The 22954-nt window shown below is 53.1% G+C and overlaps 1 protein-coding gene across 1 annotated transcript in view; it reads right to left on the bottom strand.

Moving 5' to 3' along the window:
* Positions 1 to 544: 544 nt before the first annotated feature.
* Positions 545 to 22954, bottom strand: part of LOC132805596 (interleukin-6 receptor subunit alpha-like) — a 45998-nt gene continuing 23588 nt past the window's right edge. The window contains exons 2-10 of the mRNA XM_060820731.1: positions 21661 to 21906; positions 18002 to 18122; positions 14060 to 14235; positions 12287 to 12450; positions 9051 to 9192; positions 6677 to 6714; positions 5665 to 5725; positions 4428 to 4530; positions 545 to 2079 (exon numbers count right to left, since the gene is read on the bottom strand). Of these exons, the coding sequence (XP_060676714.1) occupies positions 1851 to 2079; positions 4428 to 4530; positions 5665 to 5725; positions 6677 to 6714; positions 9051 to 9192; positions 12287 to 12450; positions 14060 to 14235; positions 18002 to 18122; positions 21661 to 21906 (1280 nt within the window). The 3' untranslated portion in view covers positions 545 to 1850. The remainder of the gene's footprint in view (positions 2080 to 4427; positions 4531 to 5664; positions 5726 to 6676; positions 6715 to 9050; positions 9193 to 12286; positions 12451 to 14059; positions 14236 to 18001; positions 18123 to 21660; positions 21907 to 22954) is intronic.

Consider the following 22954-nt stretch of genomic DNA (forward strand, 5'->3'; position numbering starts at 1 on the left):
TATGGTGTTGGGGCAGAATGGGATGTGTAGCCAACTGTTGTGAATTGGTTGGGGGGGGGGGGTGAGAATGGGGTCTGTGATGGCCATGACCCACAAGACCGCCGGATTATCTGGGGAGCTGGGGCAGACTGGGATCGTTCCGATCGTCAGGGATTAGCAACCAGATCAGGAGCTGCTGTGTCAGACGCAGGTCATATTTGTATTTACCTGGTGTTTACATACATTGATCTAGCCTCCAAGACATTACTGTACAATGGAGCCACCATGCAGCTTTAACATTAGTTGGGGGCAGAGTAAATGAGCAGGTTTATACTCGGCAGTGTAGGCTGGGTGACCATTTCACAGAACACCGAAGCTCTGCCCACAAGAAGACCCTGAACTTCCAATTGGCTGCACTTTTACACACCCCTCCTGTCCTACCTGTCCATTTTCCTCCCCATCTCCCCGATCCACCCTCCTCTCTAACCTGTCACCTTCAGCCCCACCTCCCTATTCCCAGCTACGCTCCCCCCCCCTTCTTATTTATCTCTCAGCCCCCCCTTGGGCCACCCCTTCATTCCTGATGAAGAGATCATATTCGAAACGCTGACGGCTGCGCTTTTCCAGCACCACACACTTTGACTTTAACACCCCACCCTGTTCCCTGGGCAACACCGCTCTGTCTCAGGTCTGCTCCAGCCAAGCTCAGCACATACTGGAAGAACAGCATGTCACTTTCCACCTGGGAACCCTGCATCTGTCCAGATTCGATGTCAAGTTCAATAACTTTAGGGTCTCAGCTCTCCCATGTCCCACCCCCCCCCCAGCCAGGCCTTGTTATCACACAGTCTGCTCTTACACACAATGGTTAGCCACTGACAGCTATTCAGCCTCCCAGCCAGACTGCTATCCACTCCTTTGTCTGTCCAACTGTTCTCTCTCTTCCTACTCTACCCTCAACTATCGTTTATTCCTTACCCCCTCCCTTTCTTCTGTATATGAAGAGACATTTTCCCCAGCAACTATCAGCTCTGAGAAAGGGTCACTGACCCAAAACTCTGATTTCTCTCTACGGTTGTCTGCCAGACCTGCTGAGCTTTTTTGCAGCCGTTTCCATCTTTGTTTATAAGTGGCACATTCAAGCTAAGAAACAACGCTGAAAGGAAACGTCTGCCATTGAGCATACAGGAATTTTACAAAACAAAAAGGAAGTTGGAACAGTCTTAAAAAGTTCATCCCACTGGCACCTTGATCCTCTTTTCGGTCTGTCACCATTTTGTGGTGAGCACGTTCCATTTTGCCTGAATGAAAATGGACGCCCGAGAGCTCAGCGGGGTGGAAGCCCCCAGGCGAACTTTGACCTGCACAGTCCCAAGCCTCCCTGGCGAGGTCAGCGTCAGACCCGGTCATCTGCTGGTTGCCGACAGCCGGCTGGGCAGTGGTCACAGAGAAATGGCATTTCCTCCGTCTCGATGCCTTCCCGGCTGGGGCCAAGGCACGACAAGCCGAGGTGGCTGCCCGGTGAGGTAGATGGTCGAAACAAGAATTGACCGTTCAGCCCGCTGGAGGGGAGTCTGCCCCGCGGCACGGCCGGTAGCGGGCACGGAGAGCGTGCGTGGCATGTAGCGCGAGCAAAGGCACGGAAGCAGACAGGACAGGACAGGACCCCCCCCCCCCAACACTGTGTTCAGCTTTGTCACCTGTCTTCGGGGGTGGGGAACCCCAGGACTGTCAACGTCCTTCCCACCAATGGATGGAGATGGAAGACATTCTCTGTTGGCAGTCAGCAGCAGCGTGAGGTCGTACTTAGTCTGAGGATTTGCTTCCCTCTCTGTCTCTAATCGAGAAAGGCAGTATTCCGTGCCTTTTGTTTATTGCGGGATGTAGAAGTAGCCCATGTTTATCAGGTCGAAATGCGGCTGATCATCTGAGGCGTTGGCGGGAGAGGAGCCGCACTGCAGGGCAGTCTCAGCGATGCACTCTGGGGCCTTGGATGCACCGTCGCCATCAGAGACGGTGAGCAGCCGCACGGGCAGATACTCAGGGGGGTGCCCACCGCTGCCCTTCTTGGCAGACTGCCCCTTCCACTTCTTTCGGTACCTGCCGTGAGGAGACAACGTGCGTGACCCCACATGCTGGTGACATGGCTGAAAACTGAGGGCCAAGCCCAAAACTCTCTCGGACATTAAATCCAGGACTATAGCGAGCAGTTGAATCCCAGACTGGGAAACGTACAGGTGACGGTGGCGTAGTCACTGGGTTAGCAATCCAGAGGCTAATTCTCTGGGAAAACATGGCTTCGAGTCCCACCACTGCCCACGGTGGGGGATCTTAAATCTGATGACTCGAATCCAGAATTGGAAGCCAATTTTGGGAATCGTGATGACCATTATCAATTGTAGTAACACCCCCCCCACCCCACCACGTTGGGGGATGGGGTTGGGGGGTGGGGAGAGAGTCTGCCGTCCTTATCTGCATCTGGGTCTACAGGTGACTCCAGACCTCCACACTCACAGATGCAGCTCACTCACTAAAACTGTCCCGACCAACACGCTCAGCTTAAGGAGTCAATGGTAGCATATCCACAGTGTGCATGCAGGCCATTCAACACATCGTGTCCACATCGACCCCCAGAACAGCATACCACCCAGACCCACCCACCTGTCCCATCCTTGGAACCCTGCATTCCCTATGGCTAACTCATCTAACCTGCACATCCCAGGACACTACAGGAAAATTTCTCATGGCCATCCACTATAACGTGCCATGCTAAATTGTCCCGTAGTGCCCAGGGATGTGCAGGTTAGGGTGGATTGGCCATGCTAAATTGTCCCATAGTGCCCAGGGATGTGCAGGTTAGGGTGGATTGGCCATGCTAAATTGTCCCATAGTGCCCAGGGATGTGCAGGTTAGGGTTTATTGGCCGTGCTAAATTATCCCTTGGTGCCCAGGGATGTGCAGGTTAGGGTGGATTGGCCGTGCTAAATTGTCCCATAGTGCCCAGGGTTGTGCAGGTTAGGGTGGATTGGCCATGCTAAATTGTCCCATAGTGCCCAGGGATGTGCAGGTTAGGGTGGATTGGCCGTGCTAAATTGTCCCGTAGGGCCCAGGGATGTGCAGGTTAGGGTAGATTGGCCATGCTAAATTGTCCCATAGGGCCCAGGGATGTGCAGGTTAGGGTGGATTGGCCATGCTAAATTGTCCCATAGGGCCCAGGGATGTGCAGGTTCGGGTGGATAGGCCATGCTAAATTGTCCCATAGGGCCCAGGGATGTGCAGGTTAGGGTGGATTGGCCATGCTAAATTGTCCCATAGGGCCCAGGGATGTGCAGGTTAGGGTGGATTGGCCATGCTAAATTGTCCCATAGTGCCCAGGCATGTGCAGGTTCGGGTGGATTGGCCATGCTACATTGTCACATAGTGCCCAGGGATGTGCTGGTTAGGGTGGATTGGCCATGCTAAATTGTCCCATAGTGCCCAGGGATGTGCAGGTTAGGGTGGATTGGCCATGCTAAATTGTCCCACAGTGCCCAGGGATGTGCAGGTTAGGGTGGATTGGCCATGCTAAATTGTCCCGTAGTGCCCAGGGATGTGCAGGTTAGGGTGGATAGGCCATGCTAAATTGTCCCATAGTGCCCAGGCATGTGCAGGTTAGGGTGGATTGGCCATGCTAAATAGTCCCATAGGGCCCAGGGATGTGCAGGTTAGGGTGGATTGGCCACGCTAAATTGTCCCATAGTGCCCAGGCATGTGCAGGTTAGGGTGGATTGGCCATGAGAAATGGAGGGGTTGAGAGGTGGGTCTGGATGGGATGCTTTCCGGAGTGCCAGTGTGAACTCGATGGGCCAGATGACCTCCTCCACACTGTAGGGATTCTATGATTCCTTCGACTGGATCAGACCTTTTAATTACCTTGAGCTGCTCAATTAAAAAGAATCGCTCGATCTTTTAACATTTCATAGCTGTTGGGTTTCAATTCACATTTCCAAAGAACACAGGATTAGATTGAGATGGATACTAAAACGAAAGGTGAACAAGTTAAAAAAAACACATAAATAATCAGGAGAGGTGTGGGGGCATGGCTCCACGGAGGGCTAGCACGATTCGCTGGGCTCAGTGGCTTCCCGGGACTATTGTTCTCAACAAAAAAAAAACAAAAAGTTGTTGGTCCTGCCTGACACACACCAGAGTCAGAGAAATTCCCAGTGAGCTGTGGGATGAGATAGCATTTTCCGTCATTGGCCAGCAGGAGTATCCCAGGCCGAATGGACCACATGGGCATCTCTGTGGAACCCATCGGGAAGGACAGAGCCAACCTTTGAATTTTTGCCTAGCTCCGGGAATGCAGGGGACCCCCTCCCGGAATCGCTGTCCTCCCCCCAGTGAAGGGCCACTGCAGCCACCTAACCTGAAGCCTTCTCACGTCACAGTGTCTGAAACGTCCTTACCTGATGACTATCACGGCGAACAGGCCAATCACAAGCGAAAGGCTCACCGTGAGCAGTAACAAACCGTACCAGGGAAAGTTCCCCCACTGTTCAGATTGAGACTCTGCAGACAAAAGAAGAGGGCACTTTAGAAGATGGAAGGCTTTGGTCTTGACTTCCAAAATGCCAACTGAAGTTGAGGTTTGGGTTATCCGTGAGTTGAATAACCCTGCGATAAATCACACTGCGCTCTCAGCCCCATCGATCCCTTCAGGTGATGTGGGTGAGGCTGAAGTTGGTCATCTGTCCTTAACTGACCCCTTCCTGGGGCGACAATTAGGATCCAGTCCCGTTGCTGTGGGGGTCTGGAGTCACGTGTAGGCCCAGGCTGGGTTCAAGGATGGAGGATTTCCTATCGCCATTCATGAGCCCCTCCCCAATGGGGATGGGGCTTAAACCACAATCAAAGGCTGTCACCGTCCCCCAAGACTAGCTCCCAATTCTGGATTTGATTCATCAAATTGTTGAGGGGTGGGCAGTGGGATTCGAACCCTTGCCCCCACATCAATTAGAATCACTCTCGCCTCCCATCCCTTCTGAGTCCTCCCCTCAACCTTCTCTTTTTGTCTGTTTTTCTCCCCTTTCCCTCTCTTCCCAAGCACCCCATCTTGCCCTCCCAAATCCCCCCGCGTCTCCCCCCCTCTCTCTCCTCCCAGGCCCTCTTTCTCGCCCCACCCAACCTTGTGTCTGTCTCACGCTCTTTCTCCCCACCCGTCTCTCTCTCTCTCTCTCTCCTCCTCCCGACTCCCCAACTGTCTTTCTCTCTGTCTCTCCATCCTGTCTCTCCCTCTCTCTCTCCTCCCCCCCCCAAACCCCGTCTGTCCGCACTCCCCACTATTTCTCTCTCCCCCCATTCCCCGTCTCTCCCTCTCTCTCCATCCAACCCCACCACCCCTGTGCGTGTGTGCGCCCTGTCTCTTCCTCTCTCTTCAACCACCCCATCTCTTTCTCTCTGTCCTCAGTGACAATACTGCCGGGTGTGTGTTGGGAGAGGCGTGGGGAACGAGAGGAGGTTCTCAGGGGGCCTTTAAACATTTTTTTGAAAGAGGACTGACGACAGGAGTAAGCTTTGAGAGGCACACTGGAACCTGGAGCTCAATGAGGACGTGACGCTGCTGGTGAAGGTTGGAATCACCTCACAGTCTATCCCCGCACTGCCTCAGATATGGGACTTCCTGATGTTTCGATAACAACGTACCCTGTGGTGTGGTTTCCTCCCAGTCACAGTCTTCACACTCCGCAAGGCCAGAGGGAAGGCCCTAACAATGAGAAATAAAAATAAACTTTCAACCTAATGCCGTTGCGTGCCGTAATGACAGATCAGAGATTTTGTTTCTGGCCCCAAAATGCATTTGCTCAAGAGAAGGCAATGTCGAAGCTTCAGTTGTGGAGGACAGGACTCAAAACGTTAACTCTCGCCCTGTCTCTCTCTCTCTCTCTCTCTCTCCCCCCGCCCCACCTCTCAGAGGCTACCAGATCTGCTGAGTTTCTCCAGCAGTATCGGTTTTTGTTTCAGATTTTCAGCATCTGTTCTTGATTTTATTTTCAATTCGCCAGCCGTTTGGCGAAGTCCTGTGCATGACTCACGGGTATGTCAGACTTGTCGAGGGTCAGGGAACCTCAGACAGAGAGAGAGAGGGGGAGACAGAAAGTAAGATACAGATGGGTATGGGGAAGGGTGGGTGGGGGGGGGGGGGGGGGGGGGAGGGAGAAGGCAAGAGACAAAGAAGGTGGGACAGAGAGACGGACAGGATGGAGTTAGACACGGGAGACGAAAAAAGGGATGAGAGACACGTGTGGGGAGGCTGGGAGAGGCGAAGCTGAGACAGGCCGAGGAGACTAGGTGAGTTGTGAGGTTGTGGTTCAGAGAGACGGGGAAGGGGGAGGGGGGAGGTCAGAGAGACGGGGAAGGGGGAGGTAGAAGTGAGGGGGGCGAAGAAAGCCCAAAGAGTGGGTGGGGCGATGGACAAAGGGGTAGAGAGACAAGGAGATAGAGGCGGAAAGGTTTAGGGAGGGAGGAGAGCTTTACTGGGCAGAAGACAGACAGAGGGACAGCTACGGTGGGAAACGTAGAATGGCAAACGAGGGGGAAGGAAAGACAGCAAAGGGTGGGAGACAGAGAGGAGGAGGAAGGAAATGCAGTCAATGGCGAGGGAGAGAGGAAGGAGTTACAGAGATGGAAAGGCAAGCAGTCGGTCTGTCACCCTTACTTCGGTGTTGTCCTCAGGAATCTTGTTTCTCTCGGGATCTGGAAGAATAAGAGACATTAATTAACAAGAGCGTGTACCAATTCCTCTCCCTCTGTCACTGCCGAGACTGAAGGGATCACTTCCTTTCCCTTCCTCTCCCTCTCTTTTTCTCCACTTCTGCTTTCCCTCCCTCTCTTCTTTCACACCTTTTTCTCTCTTTTGACTCTCTCTCCCCTCCCCCTCATTCTCTCTTTCCCTCCATCCTGCTCTCCCTTCCCTTCACTGTTGCTGAACACAGAGACCTTGGAGTGCAGGTTCATAGCTCCGTGAAAGTGGAGTTGCAGGTAGATAGGATAGTGAAGGCGGCGTTTGGTATGCTTTCCTTTATTGGTCAGAGTATTGAGTACAGGAGTTGGGAGGTCATGTTGTGGCTGTACAGGGCATTGGTTAGGCCACTGTTGGAATATTGCATTCAATTCTGGTCTCCTTCCTATCGGAAAGATGTTGTGAAACTTGAAAGGGTTCAGAAAAGATTGACAAGGTTGTTGGAGGGTTTGAGCTACAGGGAGAGGCTGAACAGGCTGGGGCTGTTTTCCCTGGAGCGTCAGAGGCTGAGGGGGTGACCTTATAGAGGTTTATAAAATCATGAGGGGGCATGCATAGGGTAAATAGACAAGATCTTTTCCCTGGGGTGGGGGAGTCCAGAACTAGAGAAGCATAGGTTTAGGGCAAGAGAGGAAAGATATAAAAGAGACCTAAGGGACAACTTTTTCACACAGAGGGTGGTGCGTGTATGGAATGAGCTGCCAGAGGAAGTGGTGGGGGCTGGTACAATGACAACATTTAAGAGGCATCTGGATGGGGACATGAATGGGAAGGGTTTGGAGGGACATGGGCCAAGCGCTGGCAAATGGGACTCAATATTTAGGATACCTGGTTGGCATGGACAAATTGGACCAAATGGTCTGTTTCCGTGCTGCACAACTTTATGACTCTCTCTCATCCTCCCTTCCTGCCCTCCTTCACTCTCTCTCTCTCTCCTCCAGTCTTGTCCTCCCTTCTTCCTTCTCTGCCCCTCTTTCCTTCCTCCATCTTTAATATATTATCTTGATCTCTATTCATCCTCCCATTCTAATTCTCCTACCCTCTCGCTTTTGCGCCTCCCCCCCCCCCCCCCACTCCCTGCAATCTCTCTCCTCCCATTCTGGCTCTCTCGCACCCCCTCTCTCTCGTTGCTGCCTTCCCCGACTCTCCCTCATCTGTCTCCCCTCCTACCTCCCACCCTGGTAGTTTCATAACCGAGATGGATGGATCCTGGTCAGGGGTTAAAGGTTAGGGAACAGACTCTGGTTAATGGAGTGAGGACACAGATTAGCTGTGATCGTACTGGTTGGGAATAGGGGTTGAATTGCCTCATCTTGTTAAATTGCCTTCTCTCGTCCTCCACACTCTCAGAGGAGAACAATGCGCAATTGTCCGAGTGAGCCCTTTCCTCTTAGAGAGACTTTCACATCAGCATTTAGCACCATCCACCATTCCTCACCCTGGGTCAGTTCCTCATTAAATTTAAACAGAATGGGAACTTTAGACTATCCACCATTGGCCTCTTATAATCTAATCCAATATGATTGTGAGAGAGAGAAAAGCAGGATGACAGAAACAGAGACAGGAAGCGAGAAAAAGAGAGGGACTGACGGCGGGGGGGGGAGGGGGGGGGAGGAGAGACGAGTGGGAGCAGGAGAGATGGTATGGGGAGGGGAGGAACAGACGGCTGAGGGGTACAGGTGAGAGGCAGAAGGGTGGGAGTGGGAATGAGGAGTCGGGAGAGGCAGAGGAAGGGGAGGAGTGAGAGGGGTCAGGGAGAGGGAGGCGAAGGGGGAAGAGAGAAAGGGGTGAGGAGGGGTGGCGGGAGGTGGGGGTGAAGAAGCCAAGATGGAGGGGGGAGAATACAAGGAGGGGGAATGGTGGAGACAACACAAAGGAGAAGGACGAGGCTAAGGGGGGAACAGAGGGGAGAGAGAGGGGGAAGGGGAGAGAGGGGGGGAAAGGGCAGATGAGGTGGGCAATGTGGGGGGGTGGAGGGGGTGAAGGGAGGCGGGAGAAGGCATCCAAAGAAGAGTGGGGAGCACATGAGAAAAGACAAAGAGGAAAACTAGATTGTGAAGAGGAGGGTTAGAGAGAGAGAGAGATGATAAAGAAGAGGATGGTGTGATAGCAAGAGGATGATGTTGGGAAAGGAGGGAGAGAGATAATGGAGGAGAGGAAATGCAGGCAGGAACAAGAGAAAGGGAGACTGAGGGGAAAGATGTGGAGAGGCGTGCGGGTGGGCTAGGGAGTGCATTGAGTGATGAAGGAAAGACAAAAGGGGTAAATGGTGGCCATCTTCTAGACATACCTGCCCATGGCATGCCATACACAGGCTCACTCCAGTTACTCCACGCTCCATGATCAAACTCCTCCTTCGCTCGGACCCTCACGGTGTAGTTCATATCAGGCAAGGCATCAGTGATCACAAAACTGGTTTCCAGTAGGCTGACCTACGCACAGACACAGCCCCGTGTCATTTCGACATTGAGCACACCCCCCTCCCCACCACCCCTCCAAATGACAATTCGGCAGGGTTCAGTATCCCAGACAAATGCTCAGCTCTGAAGAACCCATTTCCCCCCGTTCCCCATGGGAGCAAGTCCTCATTCTCCCCCTTCACTCTGGGTACAAGATTAGATTAGATTTGATTCCCTACAGTGTGGAAACAGGCCCTTTGGCCCAACCAATCCACACTGACTCTCCGAACAGTAACCCACCCAGACCCATTTCCTTCTGACTAATGCACCTAACACTACAGGACAATTTAGCATGGCCAATCCACCCTGACCTGCACATCCCTGGGCACTATGGGACAATTTAGCATGGCCAATCCACCCTAACCTGCACATCCCTGGGCACTACGGGACAATTAGTATGGCCAATCCACCCTAACCTGCACATCCCTGGGCACTACGGGACAATTTAGCATGGCCAATCCACCCTGACCTGCACATCCCTGGGCACTATGGGACAATTTAGCATGGCCAATCCACCCTAACCTGCACATCCCTGGGCACTACGGGACAATTAGTATGGCCAATCCACCCTAACCTGCACATCCCTGGGCACTACGGGGCAATTTAGCATGGCCAATCCACCCTAACCTGCACATCCCTGGGCACTATGGGACAATTTAGCATGGCCAATCCACCCTAACCTGCACATCCCTGGGCACTACGGGGCAATTTAGCATGACCAATCCACCCTAACTTGCTCATCCCTGGGCACTACGGGACAACTTAGCATGGCCAATCCACCCTAACCTGCACATCCCTGGGCACTACGGGGCAATTTAGCATGGCCAATCCACCCTAACCTGCACATCCCTGGGCACTACGGGACAATTTAGCATGGCCAATCCACCCAAACCTGCACATCCCTGGGCACTACGGGACAATTTAGCATGACCAATCCACCCTAACTTGCCCATCCCTGGGCACTACGGGACAATTTAGCATGACCAATCCACCCTAACTTGCTCATCCCTGGGCACTACGGGACAACTTAGCATGGCCAATCCACCCTAACCTGCACATCCCTGGGCACTACGGGACAATTTAGCATGGCCAATCCACCCTAACCTGCACATCCCTGGGCACTATGGGACAATTTAACATGGCCAACCCACCCTAACCTGCACATCCCTGGGCACTATGGGACAATTTAGCATGGCCAATCCACCCGAACCTGCACATCCCTGGGCACTATGGGTCAATTTAGCATGGCCAATCCACCCTAACCTGCACATCCACCGCAGACACAAGGAGAACATGCAAACTCCACACAGACAGCTGCTCGAGGCTGGAATCGAACCTGGGATCCTGGTGCTGTGAAGCAGCAGTGCTAACCACCCTGCTTTTCTCCCAAACTCCTGATTGGATTTATTAGCGACCATCTAATACTAAGTTCTCCCTCGTTTTGTTCTTTGCGATGGGTGGAAGCATCCTTCTTTCCATCTCCCCTATCGAACCCCTTTCCTGAAGTTTAAAGATGTCGATCAGATGGTGGGTGTGGGGCTTGCTCTTACAGAGAGCTGACACTAACAGAATGGGCCAAATGGCCTCCATGGGGTTTTGCTATTCGTCCATAGGATGTTTGACGTCCAGACTTCCCAGGACAGGATGAAAAGACGGAGTTAGTTCCCTCTGGAGTTTAGTGGAGTCCGGGCGACCTGATTTAAGGATATGTTATTCTAAACGATCATGAAAAATGGATGTGGGAACAATGTTTCCCCTTCATGGTCAGACATTAATTAGGAGGCATGATTTTAAAATTAGCTAACCCCTTTTGGGACACAGATGAGGAGAATTTTTTTCTCTTAATTCCTTTGGAACTTCCTGCTTCAGTAGATGGTAGGGATGGTGGGGAGGAGGTCATCATTTCGGCACATTAGATTCTTGTTAGGCCTGAGATTGTGGAATTCGCAAAACAAACGCATCAGCCACAATAGTATTTAACAGAGAAACTGAATCATCTCCTCCCGCACCTAATTTGCTATAACCCTTAATTATCCATCAACTGAATGTCTCCATCAGGACTATTTCAGAGGACAATTGCGAGTCCTCTGCGTAGGGTCCAGAGTAGGCCCAGACCTGGGTAAAGATGGCAGATTTCCGTCCTCCATTAGTGAAACCTGCCCACCTCTGCCCCATCCCTTCTGATGGGGGGGGGGGATATTTACATTCCTGATGAAGGGCTTATGCTCGAAACGTCGAATTCCCTATTCCTGAGATGCTGCCTAACCTGCTGTGCTTTAACCAGCAACACATTTTCAGCTGTGATCTCCAGCATCATTTTTTACTCGAAGATATTTACTATAATCAATCAACGAGGGTCGTCATGGTTACCAACCCCCAATTCCGAATTTCATTCCTCGAATTTAAATTCCACCAGGGGTTGCGAGGGGTTTCGAACCCATGTCCCCCAGAGCGTTAGCCTTTGGATTATTAACCCAGTGACGTTCCCATTGCCATCTGTGTGGTAACTCGTCTACAAATAATACAATTGTATGGAGCAGGTATAAGCACAGACGGAAAGAGAGAGGGGGGGATAGAGAGACAGAGAGAGCACGAGCCACAGAGAAATGGAGACATTAAGAGCGATAGAAAGAACACGAGCAATAGAGAAAGAGTGCGAGCGACAGAGAGTGAGCATGAGAGAGAGGGACTGCGAGCAACAGAGAGCGTGCAAACAAGCGACAGTGAGCAACAGAGAGACAGAGCGAGTGCGTTCGACAGAGACATTGACAGAGGGATGTAGGAATGCCATAGTGTCACAGGTACTTCATCAGGTGGTTGTCTATTTGGAAGTACTAGCTTTTGGATTGCTGTTCCTTCATCCTGATGAAGGCTCGTACTTCCAAATAAACCTGTTGGACTGTAACCTGGTACTGTGTGTTATTTTTAAACTTTGTACACCCCAGTCCAACACCAGCTCCTCCAAATCTTGAGAGACAGAGAGACTGACAGACAGAGGGAGTGACACAGAGAGAGGGAGAGTGACAGAGAGGTAAACAGAGAGAGAGAAGACAGATTTGTGACATACCTTGTTCTGAAACATGTCTGTGTTCTCCATGCTGTAGGCAAGTTGAAACTTGAGTGCGTAGAACCCTGTCTGCCAGGTCTGAGGGTACGACCAGCTCACCGACAGTTTATGAGCGGCTTTGAGCACTGGCTTTATTTTGACCGATTCCGGAGGGTCAGGTTTCACTGTGAGAAACGGTTTGAGTGGTTAGAGGTGAAGGAAGTGAGCAGGTTTGAGTTTCGGCCACTCACACTCACGCACACCCACTCAGGCAGTGCCACAGTGTTGCAGCTACCCGCTGTGAATGAAGGGTACTGAGAAAGCATGGTGAATGAGAGACAGAGGTGGAGAGATTTGAAAATGAAACAGGGAATGAGGTCTGGGAGGTCGGGTCAACTTGACAGTGTAGATACAGTGATGATATGGAGACCTGATGGAGGAGTAGCGCTCTGAAAGCTAGTGCTTCCAATTAAACCTGCTTGGCTATAACCTGGTGTTGTGTGATTTTTAACTAGATACAGAAGCCTGAACACACGTACCAGCCGGTTTTGAAACAGCTTCTACCCCCTGTTGTTAGAATACTGAATGGACTCACAAACTCGTAACATTCGCCTGTCCCTGTGTTTTTGTTTTTGCCGCTATATACCAATTATTTACTTATCTACGCGACTTAACTCTGTGATCTGTCTGTATTGCTTGCAAGATAAAGCTTTTCACTGAACACGGGACAATAAATTCAATTCAATTCCCCACTTGGGAGGGTACAGGACCAGAGGGGCACCTTCTCAGAATAAGGGGGTCACCCATTGAAGACAGAAATGGGCAGGAATTTCTTCAGAAATGGGGAGGGGGGGGGAGAGGAGGGGGATGGAGAGGGGTAAGAGGGTGAGGGATGGGTTGGAAAGGAGTAAGGGGGGGAATGGGAAGGGGCAGGAGGGGGAGGGATGGGGATAGGGAGGGGCAAGGTGGGGATGGGGAGGGGTAAGAGGGGGAGGGGTAAGAGGGGGAGGGGTGAGGGGAGGGGTGAGGGGAAGAGAGGGCAGGGGAGAGAAGGGGCGGGGGGGGTGAGAGGGGCGGGGGGGTGAGAAGGGCGGGGGGGCTGAGGGGGAGAAGGGCGAGAGGGGTGGGTGGACGGGGCAAGAGGGACGGGGCCAGAGGCGGACTCAGATGGGCGAGGGCGGGGCCAGAGGGGACAGGGCCAGAGGGGTGGGGCGGGGTGAGTGGGCTGGCGGGGGCGAGGTGAGTGGGGTGAGTGGGCTGGCGGGGGCGGGGTGAGGGGGGTGAGAAGTGAAATGGGGGGTTTGTGGAGAGGTGAGATGGGGGGTTGGGGAGGGGCAAGAGGGGGGAGGGATGGGACGGGAGGGGAGAAGGGACGGGGACCGGGGAGGGGAGGGGTGGGGGGGTCGGGGAGGGGAGGGGCGGGGGGGGACGGTGACGGGGAAGGGGGGACGGGGGAAGGGGAAGGGGGGGACGTGGACGGGGATGGGGATGGGGAGGGGGAGGAGATGGGGGGGAGACGAGACGGAGGGGAGACGGGGGGGGAGACGGGGGGGGAGACGGGGGGGGAGACGGGGAGCGGGAGGAGACGGGGGAAGGGTGGAGGGAGGGACGGGGAGGGGGGGGGGGGGAGAGGGACGGGGAGGGAGGGACGGGGAGGGGAAGGGAGGGGAGGGGGGAAATGGGGGTGGGGTGGGGAAAAAGGTGTAAGAGGGGGTAAGGGGGGGTTAAGGGGTGGGGCGAGGTGGGTGAGTGAAGAGACACATTCCTCTACAGACCCCCTCCCCCTGAACTTACGGAGCTGTTCCAGTTTGAACATCTTCTCTTCGCTGGTGGCACAGCCGACGCTGTTGGAGACGGTGAGCGCCATGATGACGGTGGAGTCCTCTCCCTCCTTGTGGGGGTGTAGGCAGACACACACCCGCTTCCCGGTGTACAGGCGGCAGGCTTTCTGGGACACGGCCTGCTTCACGCTGCCGGAGGGAGGGAGAGAGAGAGGGAGCAGGGGGTCAGGGCTCACCGGGCACCGGGCACTTCCAGAACCTTCCACCTGCCACCGCGCGCCAACTTCAAACCACCAACCGCTCCGCGCGCGGCCACCAGCTCCCCACCCCTCACCCCCTCACCCCCCTCACCCACCCTCACCCTCCCTCACCCTCACTCCCCACCCCTCACCCCCTCACCCACCCTCACCCCCCCTTCCCCCCTCCCTCACCCTCACCCTCCCTCACCCTCCCCATTCCTCTCCCCCTCACCCCCCTCAACCCCCTTACCCTCACTCCCCATTCCTCACCCCCTCTCCCTCACCCTCACTCCCCATTCCTCACCCCCTCTCCCTCACCCTCACTCCCCATTCCTCTCCCCCTCACCCCCCTCAACCCCCCCACCCTCACTCCCCATTCCTCACCCCCCCACCCTCACTCCCCATTCCTCACCCCCACTTTATCCCCACTCCCCCCTCACCCCCTATTCCTCACCCTCACTCCCCATTCCTCACCCCCACTTTACCCTCACTCCCCATTCCTCACCCCCACTTTACCCCCTCCCATATTCCTCCACCCACCCTCACCTTCCCCACACTCTCACTCCCCCTCACTCCCCATTCCCCCCTCACTCCCCATTCCCCCCTCACTCCCCCCTCATCCCCCACTAACCCTCACTCCCCCCTCACCCCCCACTAACCCTCACTCCCCCCTCACCGTCACTCCCACTTTACCACCCTCCCATATTCCTCCACCCAACCTCACCTCCCCACACCCTCATTCCCCCCACACCCTCATTCCCCCCACACCCTCATTCCTCCCACTCCCTCATTCCCCTCACTCCCCACCACACCCTCATTCCCCCCCACACCCTCATTCCCCCCTCACTCCCCATTCCTCACTCCCACTTTACCCCCCCACATTCCTCCTCCCCCCACACCCTCACTACCCCTACACCCTCACTACCCCCACATTCTCACTCCCCTACACCCTTATTTCCCCCCACACCCTCATTCCCCCACACCCTCATTCACCCACACCCCCATTACCCCCTCACCCACACCCCCCCACCAATGCCCCCATTCCGCCCCCACCCATGACCCCAATCCCCCACTCACCCATGACCACATTCCCCCCAACCCCCCACCCACGCCCCCATTTCCCCCCCTCACCCACGCCCCCATTTCCCCCCCTCACCCATGCCCCCATTTCACCCCCCACCCACACCCCCATTCCTCCCCCCCACCCACGCCCCCATTCCTCCCCCCCACTCACGTGCTCACTCCCCCCAATCCAAATCCCCACCCCACCCATGCCCCCATCCCCACCCTCACCAACGCCCCCGATCCCCATTCCCCACACCACCTCATCCCCATTCCTATACCATCCCAACCCCTCACATCCATCCTCCCACCCACACAACCTCACTTCCTAATTTGTACCCTCACGCATTCCACCCGCAACCCTCATTCCCCCTCCCTATCTCCACCCACTCCCTCAACCACTAACCCTCATCACCTCCACCTCCCACAGCCTTACCCCTCACTCCCTACCCTCAACCCCCTTCCTCCATGCTGTCAATACTTTGTTCATCTCTTACCTCACCCCCAGCATCACCACCCATTCACCTCCTCCACTCCCTAGCCTCAGGGACAACTCTCGCCCCCTCCACCCCAAACCCTCACCCATGCCAAGACCCCTCACCTCATCCCCCTCCCCTCACGCCTCCACTCGCTCCCTTCGCCACTCACACCCACCTCCCCTTATCCCCTCCACCCCTACCCTCAGCCATTTCTATCATCTCCACTAACCCTCTCCTCTGCTCACTTCCTCCAACACCCTGCCATCCCAACCCCCCTCCCTATCTCTGTCACCCCCTCCAGCCCCTACACTCCCTCACTATCGTTGTCACCTCCAGTCCATACACCCCTCCCTATCTGTCATCTCCTCGTGCCCCTACACTCCCTCCCTATCTCTGTCACCCCCACCAGCCACTACACCCCTCCCTACCTCTGTCGCATCCTCCAACCCCTACACCCTCTCCATATCTCTGTCACCTCCAGCCTTATGTGTGACATGACTGGCAGAGATCAATGCCCAGATCACCTGGCAGAACCACTGCCTGTTTTCGTTGCTACTGCGCCTGTTAGCTCTCGAATAAGTGCCTCAGAAAAACAATCCTTATTTGATTGGCGTCACTGCTGATAGCGTTAGCTGAGGTCTGGGAAATGGATCTCGATCCCAATTCTTTCTGGCTTTGGCCCACAGTTGTATTTGATTAAAGTCTGGTCCATCCGCATCCATGAACATCAGCTAGCCACAAAACGACACGACCAGCTATCCCTAGTAGCCATACACTCAGACAACCAGGAACATGAATTTGACTGGGAAAACACTACCATCATAGGACAAGCCAGACAGAGAACAGCCAGGGAATTCCTAGAGGCATGGCATTCATCCACAAACTCCATTAACAGACACATAGACCTGGACCCCATCTACAAACCACTACAGCTGAAACTGACACCCGGAAACGGCAAGAACGTCCATCAACAGACACATCGACCTGGACCCCACATACAAACCACTACAGCTGAAACTGACACCCGGAAACGGCAAGAACGTCCATCAACAGACACATCGACCTGGACCCCACATACAAACTACTACAGCTGAAACTGACACCCGGAAGCGGCAAGAACGTCCATCAACAGACACACCGACCTGGACCCCACATACAAACTACTACAGCTGAAACTGACACCCGGAAGCGGCAAGAACGTCCATCAACAGACACATAGACCTGGACCCCACATACAAACTACTACAGCTGAAACTGACACCCGGAAACGGCAAGAACGTCCATCAACAGACACACCGACCTGGACCCCACATACAAACTACTACAGCTGAAACTGACACCCGGAAACGGCAAGAACGTCCATCAACAGACACACCGACCTGGACCCCACATACAAACTACTACAGCTGAAACTGACACCCGGAAGCGGCAAGAACGTCCATCAACAGACACACCGACCTGGACCCCACATACAAACTACTACAGCTGAAACTGACACCCGGAAACGGCAAGAACGTCCATCAACAGACACACCGACCTGGACCCCACATACAAACTACTACAGCTGAAACTGACACCCGGAAGCGGCAAGAACGTCCATCAACAGACACACCGACCTGGACCCCACATACAAACTACTACAGCTGAAACTGACACCCGGAAGCGGCAAGAACGTCCATCAACAGACACACCGACCTGGACCCCACATACAAACTACTACAGCTGAAACTGACACCCGGAAGCGGCAAGAACGTCCATCAACAGACACACCGACCTGGACCCCACATACAAACTACTACAGCTGAAACTGACACCCGGAAACGGCAAGAACGTCCATCAACAGACACACCGACCTGGACCCCACATACAAACTACTACAGCTGAAACTGACACCCGGAAGCGGCAAGAACGTCCATCAACAGACACACCGACCTGGACCCCACATACAAACTACTACAGCTGAAACTGACACCCGGAAGCGGCAAGAACAAACCACTATAAATACCGGAAGAAACATCAAAGCAGCGCTTCACGGGAGGCTCCAATAGCACTGGTGATGTTCCCTAGCCAGGGAACGAAACGTTTGCAGCAAAAACTTCCAGCTCGGCGAGCAGGACCACAACAGTTGTATTTGACCCTCCAAAAATCCTCATTGAACTTCAAAGGTGTTCCTACCTTTTTCGGAAGGAGAGCGTGCATTTGGTAAGTCTGTTCAGCTCCTCTGACCTCCACTGACACCTGATGGGGCTCAGGTATGACTTGACAAAGCATGAAAGGATTGGAGCCCTTGGGATCTCTGTTAGGGTAAGTGGAGAGAAAACAAACAGGCTTTTATTCCGTTCCCACCTGTTGGGAAGAATAACCACCAGATTGCCTAGAGCGGGGCTAGGGAGGGTAGCACTATTGCTACAGCAGACATTACCAGTTCCAGTCCCCAAACAGTTAATCACAGCCATGGGGGAGAACCTGACAACTGCAGGGCTACCTGTCGGAAGTAACATTCCTCGCTGATTAGATCATGTCAGCCAGTATCAGACTGCCCCATTGAGAACTCATGACTAATAAAGGAACCGGTAACTGTCGAACGGTGTGGATTCCGCTATGATTACTAAAGCGTCTGTTAATGTGCCTGCTAGAATAGATTCCCATCGAAACCCATGATCAATAATAATGATTGTTAATTCGCTTGTGGAAAACCATTGACTCTGTCAGACACGTAGTAATGAGATCGATACTCGGAACAATGGACCATTGATTGCAGGGTCGGAACTGCCGACCCCAGGATGGCTGTCCCATTGTCTGGCGCAGCAGGAGCTGGACAGGCACCTCGATACGGCCAATGGAGGCGCAGACCCCCTCGCTCTCAGGTGTACCGACCAATGAGGGGGACGAACGAGGGAGAACTGACCAGGAACTCCTGACGGCGCGAAGTATAATTGAGCCAGGTCCGAAGGGGAAGACAGAACGCCTTCTCCAACGAATTGCATGCTGTAGAATTCGTTGTATCATCTACCAGTCAAAATTCTGTAAATAAACGTTTGCCTGAGCCGAATGGTAAAGTCTCTGTCTCTCCTTCTAAAAGAATACGCAAAGACGGGACCCCCGAGGTCCGTCCTAACACACCTTTCTCTGCTTATACCGCAAGGCAAAATACAACTCGGGGAAATCTGGCTCATTTCTTGAGCACCTTGTGCCATTCAGCAGGTCCCAAGTGTTTCACACTAGGCAACAAAGCACCATCCAAAGCGCGCTCTCTGCTGCAATGCAGTCAATTCACGCACAGCAGGATCCCAAGCACAATAACGTGCTGATCACCCAAATCATAGAGTCATAGAGATGTATAGCACGGAAACAGACCCTTCGGTCCAACCCGTCCATGCCGACCAGATATCCCAACCCAATCTAGTCCCACCTGCCAGCACCCGGCCCATATCCCCCCAAACCCTTCCTATTCATATACCCATCCAAATGCCTCTTAAATGTTGCAATTGTACCAGCCTCCACCACTTCCTCTGGCAGCTCATTCCATACACGAACCACCCTCTGTGTGAAAAAGTTGCCCTTTAGGTCTCTTTTATATCTTTCCCCTCTCGCCCTAAACCTATGCCCCTCTAGTTCTGGACTCCCCCCACCCCAGGGAAAAGACTTTGTCTATTTATCCTATCCATGCCCCTCATAATTTTGTAAACCTCTATAAGGTCACCCCTCAGCCCCCGACGCTCCAGGGAAAACAGCCCCAGCCTGTTCAGCCTCTCCCTGTAGCTCAAACCCTCCAACACCCTTGTAAATCTTTTCTGAGCCCTTTCAAGTTTCACAACATCTTTCCGATAGGAAGGAGACCAGAATTGCACGCAATATTCCAACAGTGGCCTAACCAATGTCCTGTACAGCCACAACATGACCTCCCAACTCCTGTACTCAACACTCTGACCAATAAAGGAAAGCATACCAAACGCTGCCTTCACTATCCTATCTACCTGCGACTCCACTTTCAAGGAGCTATGAACCTGCACTCCAAGGTCTCTTTGTTCAGCAACACTCCCCAGGACCTTACCATTAAGTGTATAAGTCCTGCTAAGATTTGCTTTCCCAAAATGCAGCACCTCACATTTATCTGAATTAAACTCCATCTGCCACTCCTCAGCCCATTGGCCCATCTGGTCCAGATCCTGTTGTGATCTGAGGTAACCCTCTTCGCTGTCCACTACACCTCCAATTTTGGTGTCATCTGCAAACTTACTAACTGTCCCTCTTATGGTCACATCCAAATCATTTATATAAATGATGAAAAGTAGTGGATCCAGCCCCGATCCTTGTGGCACTCCACTGGTCACAGGCCTCCAGTCTGAAAAACAACCCTCCACCACCACCCTCTGTCTTCTACCTTTGAGCCAGTTCTGTATCCAAATGGCTAGTTCTCCCTGTATTCCATGAGATCTAACCTTGCTCTCCAGTCTCCCATGGGAGACAGTTGCAGACTCACCAACTCTACAGGTATTTAAATGGTAATTGGGTAGGCAGATGGACGAGAATGGAAATCATCTGAGATTGTTTTGTCATTAGCAGTGCGGGTTGAAGGGCTAAAGATCGGACCCAGGAAAACGTGGAAAACTCCACATCCTCACCAATGCCCTCTCCCTTTTAGACCAATAGCAACTTAGGCTCCTTTTTGTAACCTGCGAGGGTAAGAACGTGACTCTGTTGAATCTCATCCTGAACGATAGCACCAGCAACAATGCAGCAGTCCCTCAACATTAACCCACCTACAGCACAATGGTCCCTCATATGTGCCTGTGGACTGGCTGCTGTTTAAATACACTGTCAATTGTGCTGTTTAAATATGGTGTGTAAGCAGGGCGCTATTTGAATACACTCTGTAGACCGGGCGCTGTTTGAATACTCCCTGTAGACTGGGCGCTGTGTGAACACTCCCTGTAGACCGGGCGCTGTTTGAATACTCCCTGTAGACCGGGTGCTGTTTGAATACTCCCTGTAGACCGGGCGCTGTGTGAATACTCCCTGTAGCCCGGGCGCTGTGTGAATACTCCCTGTAGACAGGACGCTGTTTGAATACTCCCTGTAGACTGGGCGCTGTTTGAATACTCCCTGTAGACCGGGCGCTGTGTGAATACTCCCTGTAGACCGGGCGCTGTGTGAATACTCCCTGTAGACCGGGCGCTGTGTGAATACTCCCTGTAGACCGGGTGCTGTTTGAATACTCCCTGTAGACCAGGCGCTGTGTGAACACTCCCTGTAGACCGGGCGCAGTGTGAATACTCCCTGTAGACCGGGCGCTGTGTGAATACTCCCTGTAGACCGGGCGCTGTTTGAATACTCCCTGTAGACTGGGCGCTGTGTGAATACTCCCTGTAGACCGGGCGCTGTTTGAATACTCTCTGTAGACCGGGCGCTGTGTGAATACTCCCCGTAGACCGGGCGCTGTGTGAATACTCCCTGTAGACCGGGCGCTGTTTGAATACTCCCTGTAGACCGGGGGCTGTGTGAATACTCCCTGTAGACCGGGCGCTGTTTGAATACTCTCTGTAGACCGGGCGCTGTGTGAATACTCCCTGTAGACCGGGCGCTGTGTGAATACTCCCTGTAGACCGGGCGCTGTGTGAATACTCTCTGTAGACCGGGCGCTGTGTGAATACTCCCTGTAGACCGGGCGCTGTGTGAATACTCCCTGTAGACCGGGCGCTGTGTGAATACTCCCTGTAGACCGGGCGCTGTGTGAATACTCCCTGTAGACCGGGCGCTGTTTGAATACTCCCTGTAGACCGGGCGCTGTGTGAATAGGCTCTGTGCTGTAGTATGCTTTTTATTGCACTCACGTTGGACAATTAGTCGGACCCTTAATACTGGTGTGTTGTTCCGCAGGCACATGTAGTTGCCGGTGTCTTTAAGTTGCGTGGAGTTTAAGATCAGGGTGGTGGAGTTCATGATGTGGCGATCTGAAGGGCTCAGTCTCTTGTTGTTCAACCTCCATTCAATTTCGTCCAAGCCGTGCATTTTGTCTGTTCCACATTCCATGATGACACGTTCACCAAAGAGGGCAGCTCTCGTGCCATTGGGAGTCACTAGAAAGTGAAAAGGACCCATCAGTATACCATGCAAGACCCTGGTTATTTTTTGTCTGCCCAATAGGCCAGTCTGCTGGAACCTATCAGCTGACATATGTCCTTTCCCAGGCAGTCCTGACCATTCAATCACGCCTCCTAGCTAGCTGGCGCAATAGGCAGCGCAGTGTTACCTCAGAGCTGACCCTCTGATAGTGCCCACTCCCTCAGCGCTGACCCTCTGGCAGTGCCCATTCCCTCAGCCCTGACCCTCTGACAGTGCAGTGTTCCCTCAGTGCCGACTCTCTGGCTATGCCTGCTCCCTCAGTGCCAACCCTCTGGCAGTGCCTGCTCCCTCAGCGCTGACCCTCTGGTAGTGCCTGCTCCCTCAGCGCTGACCTTCTGGCAATGTGGCACTCCTTTAGTGCTGACCCTCCAACAGTGCAGTGCTACCTCAATGCTGACCCTCTGACAATGCTTGCTCTCTTAGTACTGACCCACCGACAGGGTATAATGTGTGCTGAATGTCTTCCAATTAATATACATAATGTCCCTTACAACCAAAGCCGATGTGAGATAACTCTGGCAAGCTGGCCAGTGTTAAAGGAGCAGTATTATCATCCTAGAAATGACCCATTGCAAGAATGCAAATTGAGTACAATCATTCACTAGCAAGGGGCGGTCTAGGGGTGTTATCACTGGAATATTAATCCAAAGACCTCGGTTAAAATTCCATTAGTGGAATTTGAGCCCAATAAAATCAAGCGTCTCATGATATCCATGAATCTCTTGTCAATTATCAGAAAACCTCATCTACTTCATTAACATCTGCAGGTTTAGCCTACACGTGACATGACTCTATGACTCTTAACTGCTTAATTGAATTTATTTATTATCACATGTACCGAGGCACAGTGAAAAACTTTATTGGACATTAGGGATGGCACAATAAACACATCCCATGAGCGAATGAAAAGAAAAATAGGATTAGACATTAACATTGGACTGTTCCACACTCCCATCAGTCTCTGCACATTAATCTGTGGTCTTCAAATTGTGCAGTAGACTT

The sequence above is a fragment of the Hemiscyllium ocellatum genome, chromosome 50 (genome assembly GCF_020745735.1).
Source record: "Hemiscyllium ocellatum isolate sHemOce1 chromosome 50, sHemOce1.pat.X.cur, whole genome shotgun sequence".
Classification (NCBI taxonomy): Eukaryota; Metazoa; Chordata; class Chondrichthyes; order Orectolobiformes; family Hemiscylliidae; genus Hemiscyllium; species Hemiscyllium ocellatum.